General features: G+C 42.2%; 1 protein-coding gene across 1 annotated transcript; it reads left to right on the top strand.

The window, feature by feature from the left end:
• The first annotated feature begins 3864 nt into the window (after positions 1-3864).
• On the top strand, positions 3865-5849 carry LOC128827839 (uncharacterized). Its single transcript, XM_054011993.1, has 2 exons — positions 3865-3925; positions 4291-5849. Coding segments are annotated over exons 1-2 (1233 nt in total). The 5' UTR covers positions 3865-3923; the 3' UTR covers positions 5522-5849.
• Positions 5850-8176: the final 2327 nt, after the last annotated feature.

The following is an 8176-nucleotide window of genomic DNA, read 5'->3' as shown; positions in this document are numbered from 1 at the left end:
TTGCTGCTACTTGTGGTGAGTCGCATGTCTTAGTTTTGTCAGTAGACTTAGCTCAGGTTTGCCTAGACCAGGATTATTCTGGTGTCGTGTTACAACATGTTGGATAACGCAGTGGTTCTTAACCAGGGGTCTGTACCTCCTGGGCGTTCGTGAGTAGGTTTCAGAGGGGCCACCAAGCAGGGCCAGAGTTACTCACTGGGGTGGGGCTGAAATCAAAGCCTGAGAAACACAGCTTTGTAGGGGCCCTAGGCAATTGCCCTACTTGCTACCCCTTAATACTTGCCCTGGCTTTTTAGTGCAGAAAACCAATTGTTGTGGCACGGCAAATATGTTAAACTGCACTAATTACAGCCTAGGCTTCAGCTTAGTACATTCCTTTTAGGTGTGTGTCAGTTCTACAGCGTGGGCCATATTTGTGCAGTTTAATGTACTCCCCCACATCCTGTATCACTTGAAAGCTTATATTTAGATGTGGAGCTGTCAAGCGGTGCTGTTAGCCTGTAGGTGAGGTGAAACAATGGTACCTAAACGAGTGTCATTTTTGAGACGAGGTAGATGAGCTCTTTGTCTTGAAAAGAGGTCTGTGTAGCTCAAAAACTTATCTTTCACTAACAAGTTGGTCCAAGAAAAATTACCTCCTCCACTTTGTTTCAGTATCATGGGACTAACACAGCTACAACACTTAAATTTTTGCACAGTTCCATAAACACTTCCAACAGGCCTAACTATGGTTTTTACTGTTCGTTGCAACATCTTAGTGTGGTATTTATCAGTCTAATCCACCCAATAACATATTAAGACTTTTATTGGGTTAGCATAGGCGAATATTTTCATCAGGAATGATGATGCTGATTAATATCTAGTGAAATGGTGAATACCTCTGATTTTTTCTATATTTTTCAAATGAAATTGGCTGACCAGATCAGTCCCCCCGTGAAGATTGTGCATCAGTAGTAGATAGATTCTTTTAAGTCCAGAAGCAGGAAGCCTGAAGTGCTAAGAGTACTCAAGGAAGACAAGACCATTGCAGAGAAGCTAAATACATTTAGTTGGTTTTCACTGCAGAAGATTTGGGGGGGAGATCCCTGCACCCCAGCCATTCCTTTTTAGATAACAGATCTGAGGAATTGTCCTAGATTGCGGAGTCAGTAGGGGAGGGTCACTAAATTCAGCCTTTGTACCGCATGACTGGAGGATAGTTAATGTAAACCCTATTTTTAAAAAATGCTCCAGAGGCGGTGCTGGTGATTACAGGCCAGCAAGCCTAACTTCAGTACCAGGCAGATTGGATGAAAGTGTGAATAAGAACAAATCTGTCAAACATACACACACACACACGGGGGGGGGGGGAGTCTCAACAGGACTTTTGTAAAGGGAAATCATGCCTCACCACTCTATTACAATTCTTTGAAGGAGAAAGGTGATCCAATGGATATAGTGTGCTTGGACTTTCAGAAAGCCTTTGACAAGGTCCCTCACCAAAGACTCTTTAAGCAAAGTAAGGAGGCATAGCGTAGATGGAGCTACTATAAGGTGGGTGCATATGGTGGTTGGAAAACTGTTCCCAGAGAGTAGTTCTCAGTCCAGCTGGAAGGCCATATTGAGTGGAGTCCCACAGGGATTGCTCCTGGATCCAGTTCTGTTCAATATCTTCATAAATGATTAGATAATGGCGCAGAGAGTACACTTATAAAGTTTGCGGATGATACCGAGCTGGGAAGGGTTGTAAGTGCTTTGGATCGAAATGGTCTGAAGTAAATAGGATGAAATGCAATAAGGAAAAATGCAAAGTACTCCACTTAGGAAGGAACAATCAATTGCACACATGTGAAATGATGGCCTAGGAAGGAGGACCGTGGGAAGGTACCTGGGTGTTGTATAGCTGGGGAAGGTATCTGGGCGCTATATAGTAGATGACAAGCTAAATGAGAGTCAACAATATAACAGTGTTACAAAAAAAGCAAACTGTTCTGGGATAAATCAGCAGGAGTGGTGTAAGCAAGACACGAGAAGTAATTTTTCTGCTCTACTCTACTCTGGAGTATTGTGTCAAACTGCACCACAGTTCAAGAAAGATGTGGACAAATTGGAGAAAATCCAGAGCAGCAACACTGATTAATGGCCTAGAAAACAACCTGTGAGGAAAGATAGAAAAAATGGGGTTTGTTTAGGCCTGGTCTACAGTGGGGAGATTGACCTCAGCTACGCAACTTCAGCTACGAGAATAGCTTAGCTGAAGTCGACATATCTTAGTTCGACTTACCTCACGTCCTCACAGGGCGGGGTTGTTTGCCGCGGCTCCCCCGTCGACTTTGCTTCCGCCTCTCGCCGAGCTGGAGTTCAGCAGTTGACGGGAGAGTGATTGGGGATCGATTTGTCGCGTCTACACTACACGATAAATCGATCCCCGATTGATTGATTGCTACCCGCTGATCCGGCAGGTAGTGTAGACGTACCCTTAGTCTTGAGAGAAGACTGAGGTGGTACATAACAGTTCAAGTATGTTAAAGGTTACAAGGAGGAAGGTAAAAAATTGTTCTTAACTTCTGAGGCTAGGACAAGAAGCAATGGGCTTAAATTGCAGTATGGGGGGTATAGGTTGGGAAAGTCCTGTCAGGGTGGTTAAGCACTGGAACAAAATGCCTAAGGAGGTTGTGGAGTCTCCATTATTGGAGGTTTTTAAGAACAGGTTAGACAAACACCTGTCAGGAAAGGTCTAGCTATATGTAATCCTGCCTTGAGTGCAGGGGACTGGACTAGATGACCTTTTGAGGCCCCTTCCAGTCCCACACTTCTACAATTCTATAGGATAAGTGAGAAGGACCTCTCATGGGTCAGTAACTGATTAAAAGAAAACAAAGGGTAGGAATAAATGATCAGTGTTCAGGAGTGAGACATAAATAGTGGGGATCTGTACTGGGACCTGTGCTGTTCAGTATCTTGGTAAATGATTTGGAACAAGGAGGTGGCAAAAGTTGTAGATGACACAAAATTACTCAATATAAGTGAAGTCCAAAGCAGACTGAAGAATTTCAAAAGAATCTCTCAAAATGGAGTGACAAAATGGCAGATGCAATACAGTGTTGATAAATGCAAAGTAATTACATTGAAAAAAAAATAATCCCAACTATACATATAAAATGATAGGGTCTAAGTTAGCTGTTACTACTCAAGAAAGAGATCTTGGATAGTTCCTTGAAAACATTTGTTGTGCAGTGATGGTCAAAAAAGCAAACTGAATGTTGGGAATCATTAGGAAAGGGATAGATAATAAAACAGAAAATACCATAATGCCACTGTATCAATCCATTGGTACTCCCACATCTTGAATATTGCATGTAGTTCTGGTCACATCACCACTAAAAAGATACTAGAATTGGAAAACAGAGGAGGGCAACAAAAATGATAAGGGGTATGGAACAGTTTTCTTAGGAGGAGAGATTAAAAAGACAGACTGTTCAGGTTTTAAAAGAGATGTTTAAGGGGGGGGATATGATAGAGGTCTATAAAAGCATGAATGGTGTGGAGAAAGCAAATAGGAAAGTGTTACTTACCCCTTCACATAACACAAGAGCTAGGACTCACCCAATGAAATTACTTCTTTACACACATACAGTTAACCTGTGGAACTCATTGCCATGGGATGTTGTAAAGGTCAAAAGTATAACAGGGTTCAAAAAAGAATTAGATAAGTTAATGGGGGATAGACCCATTAATAGCTATTTTCCAAGATGGTCAGGGACACAACCTCGGGCTTCAGGTGTCCCTAAACCCCAAACTGCCAGGAGCTGAGACTGGATGACAGGGGATGATGGATCACTCGAAATAACCCTGTTCTGTTCATTCCCTCTGAAGCATCTGGCACTGGCTGCTGCCAGAGACAGGATACTGGGATAGATGGACCATTGGCCGATCTTATATAAATGTATGTGAATTCATAATTTAATGCTTCTTCATTTGTATGCCTGTGTAATACAATGTAGCATCTAGTCTGCACGGCAGAAGGTTTTAATCTGTAATTGCATATGCATGCAGTACTAGTCTTTGAAATATTCTAGAAACGAGTTTTTTAATTCAGTGACACTTATGCACAGGTCAATATTAGTGTTAGAGATGCCAATCCACAGCTTCAGTGGGGCTTCAGGCAAAGTGCTCACTAAGCAAAAATGGCAATTTTTGTATTAACGTAGATCCAAGTTAGCACAAGTCTATATACTAGTAAAAAATGAAAAATAGTGATAGTGGGGAGAGCAATGCTAACAATATACTTTGGGAATTTTACCTGTACAGGGCAGTTGTGGTATGTGAAGACATGGAGGATACAAGCCCCTTAAAGCTTAGATCAAAGAAAAAAAGACTGTCCACAAACTTTGAAAAATGTGTTGTTTGTCAAGGAAATCAAAAGAATGCAAAACTGTCACAAGCCACCAGTGCTGGCCAGAACTCTGTGATGCTGGCAGCAGAAGCCAGGAGAGATGAATTGTATTGGCGGCTACTGGGTGAGTTTTCCAGTTTAGACGCTGTGCCGCCAATACTCTATCACAGGGTTGCTTTCAGAAATACACAAGCAAGTCGAATTTGGCACGTCAGAGTTATGTCGAACCCAGGGAGGAAAACCGACTCTGACTCTGATCAGAGAGCATCATGCTCATCCGAGTCTATAGCCACCGGTTTAAGCACATCCTCCAGCGATGGGGCCTGTTGCATTGTTTGCCTGCGAAAAACACGTAAGAAAGACAAGAAACTTCATAGAATAGAAACATTTGAAAGAGCAGCCAATCTGAGGGAGGTGGCCCTTCAAAGGGGAGATGCTGACATGTTGCGCAGAGCATCGGTGGAAGACTTGATTGCTAAGGAGGCCATTTATCACGCAACATGCATTTCTTCCTACTTGAGTAAAACCAATCTTAAAGCAAAACAATCAACAATACAGTCACCTTATGACATTGCATTTTATCGGCTGATTGGAGAGATAGACAATGATCTTATGGACAACAAGAAAGCTCTTCTCCTATCCAAACTGCTTCAAAGATACAAAGCCCTACTTCCCTCAGAGATAGAAACCGCAAGCTATTCCAGTAGCAAATTACAGGCAAGATTAGTAAAACACTATGGGTCTGCAATTTCATTCCATGCGCAGCACGGACAAGGCAAGTCTACCATTGTTCTATGCAGCACGATAACATTAGCTGACGCTGTCCAAGCTTCTGGTAACCCGAAGCAGGCCCTTAAATCATCCAAGTGGTTTTTGGGTGGGCTTCCGGCGAGTGAACCTGATGATCGTCTTTCAAACGAACAAGTGGTTTTGTATAACGTTGCTTCAATCCTTCGGTCTGAAATAGCCAAAATGAAAGCCTTGGAATATTATCCCAAGACAGGTGATTGTAATTTACAGAAACCAGCTACGTTTGTGCCCCAGTTGGTGCAGGAATTTGTCCTTCGGCTGATAGATAAAGAGGCACATAATTCAGTCAGCAGTGAGTATCAGCCTTCAGAAGACATTCAATCGCCGAGTGCATAGTATTTAACAGTAACCCATGCACCCGCCATAGAGATCAGAATGGTGAACAAGATAGTGATGTTGACTAGAAATGTCACCGGCACTATTAAATGTCAATGAGACCTGTACAAATGTATTATTAGAGTTTATTTCACCCTTTAAATTGTTGTTGAGATGCTTTCCCTTTAAATTGTTGTTGAGATGCTTTAAGGTCACAAATCCAATGTTATGTCTTGAAATAATGCATAGAGTCATTCAACTAACAGAAACATGCAAATATTTCAAAGTGATCATTTTAGTGTGTTATTTCTGTAGTAATGGCACCGCTTGGCAGCTCCATGTCGTACCTCATCTTAAAATAGACATAAAAAGCTTTCAAATGATTTATTGTGTGTGCGCGCGCGCTCGCCGGCCGCTCACCCATGTCTACACTAGACTTCTAGATCACTAGCTAATGTGTTCGAACAGCATACCCATACTCCTAGTCTAGACAAAACAGGAAAAATGTCAGAGATGTTACCTGGAAAGAAATAGAAATGTTCCAGTGGGCTCCCCAATCCAGGTCATACTGCGTTTTAGGTACTAGGAGAGGGTGGGAGGTTGGGAGCTAAGGTCCCATGTGTACTGTATTAAGGAAAGTCTGTAATATTTCTTCATAAAGAATCTTATGGACGCTGAGGGGTTCAGTGGTCTAACTCATAAAGGAATTGCTTTTAAACAGGGGTGCTTGGATCTTGATATATCCTTCAGTGATGTGACTGGTTAAATGTTCCATTCACTCACAGTGAGACTCAGGAACACCTGATGACTTCTCGTGTTTCATGCAAATAGCTGTATGCACTTGAGTTCTCCCTGTGTCCTTGGATGTCTGGGGATTAACTCTTTCATCTCCAGTGGTATCAACTCTTCAGGACTAAATAGACCAATCTGAGGCTTCATTGATACCAAACTGGCTGATGAAAATTCCAGCAGATGTGGTGATTGGACTTATGAAGCATCCTTATCTGTCAACTTCCTTAATAGGGCTCCTAGCCACCAGGTTGCCCAAGGTGAGCTTTTAAGAGGTCATTATCAGACCCCAAGTGTTGGGTTTACCAACTTTTTGTTGCAAAACGTAGCATTAGTAATACCTTAATGAAAATATTTCTGCTAATACTGTGACGGAGACCTACATTTTTATTTCTCTGTAAAATGCCATGAATACCTGAAGAAGAGCTCTGTGTTGATCAAACACTTGTCCCTCTCACCAACAGAAGTTGGTCCCAAAAAATATATTACCTCACCCACCTTATCTCTCATGAATACCTATGGCATTATATGACTTGAATGAAATAGTTTTTGGTGAGGGTTTGACCATCCCCCTGCTGTATGAGTAACCAAATTGTTGAAGCATGATATGATCAATGGAAACTAATTTCCATCCTCTTCATATGCGACAGGAGGAGTTATGACATGAAACTTGTGCAAAACTAGATCTTTAAAGTAAGTTTTAATAGCTTGAGATTTTAGTGGTGTGGGTAAGAAAAAATAGGGTTTTTGTCATGATAGTGATTACATGGGGACCTGAACTGTCAGGAGAAACCTGAAACAGTTGAAGACCACTTCAGTGCAGCAGGCTTTACATGGTTCGTTGCGTTCTTGTTTAAATTGCTTTCTCAAACCTGCTTCCTTCCATGCAGATGATTTTCTATTTGTAGCACCATACCTCCTAGATGCCCTAGTTATGGATCAGGCCCCCATGGCGCTAGGTGCTGTACAAACAGAGACCAAAAAGATGATTTCTGCCCCCAAAGGCTTACAATTTATGCTGGTTTTCTCTGCCTAGGTTAGGAAACATTTCTCACGATATTTCCTCCACACTGCCATGTAGCTGTCTTTAGATCACGTAGGGCAAAGTGGTTTTCAACCGTGCTGACAATTCATCCACATCACAAAATCTGTGTTTAAACAGGCAGGCGCCTGATCATGTCATAACCAAGCTCTCGCCCTAGATTGTGCTTCCTTAACACAATTTGACATGCTGCTCTTATTTGCCTAGAAGATGTGAAGATTGTAGCTTCAATATTTGCAGAGCAGCCGGAGCATTAAAATGGCTTCCCTTTAAGTAAGCAAGGCATTTTGCAACAGACCTGCGAACACGGCCGTAAAGTGAAGCATGACTCCGCTCTGCAGTGCTGTGCGTGTAATAGGTTATGGAGCCATGTTGCCTGAACACCTGTTTGGACAATCCTTGCTGCAGCCTCTGTGCTGCGTTTTAGAACATACTGAGTTTCTGTTGAATTATGACTAATATGACTTTGGGCTGTTCTATTGCTTACCAAAGGCCTCAAGGCATTTTACCAGAGTTAGTTAATCCTCACAACACTCCTGTGAGACTGGCGTGTAGTTCCTGTGTTTTTGGAACTAGGGGGAAGTGAGACATAGAAATGACTTGCCGATGCCGCAGTGATCAACAGGGGGTAGGAATTTTGACTCAGGAACATGGGACTAGAAGGAATCTCCTGGGTCACTGAGTTCAGTCCTTGTCCTGTCATCATCCCTTTAATAACTTTATCAATATCTATCTTAAAATTAGTTAGGCTGTTTGCCCCACTTTTATTAGAAGGCTGCTGCAGAACCTCACTCCTCTGACGGTTGGACATCTTAATTTCCAGCCTAGATTTATTCATGGCCAGT

The sequence above is a fragment of the Malaclemys terrapin genome, chromosome 22 (assembly GCF_027887155.1).
Source record: "Malaclemys terrapin pileata isolate rMalTer1 chromosome 22, rMalTer1.hap1, whole genome shotgun sequence".
Lineage (NCBI taxonomy): Eukaryota > Metazoa > Chordata > Testudines > Emydidae > Malaclemys > Malaclemys terrapin.
This window is presented reverse-complemented; position numbering and strand designations above follow the sequence as displayed.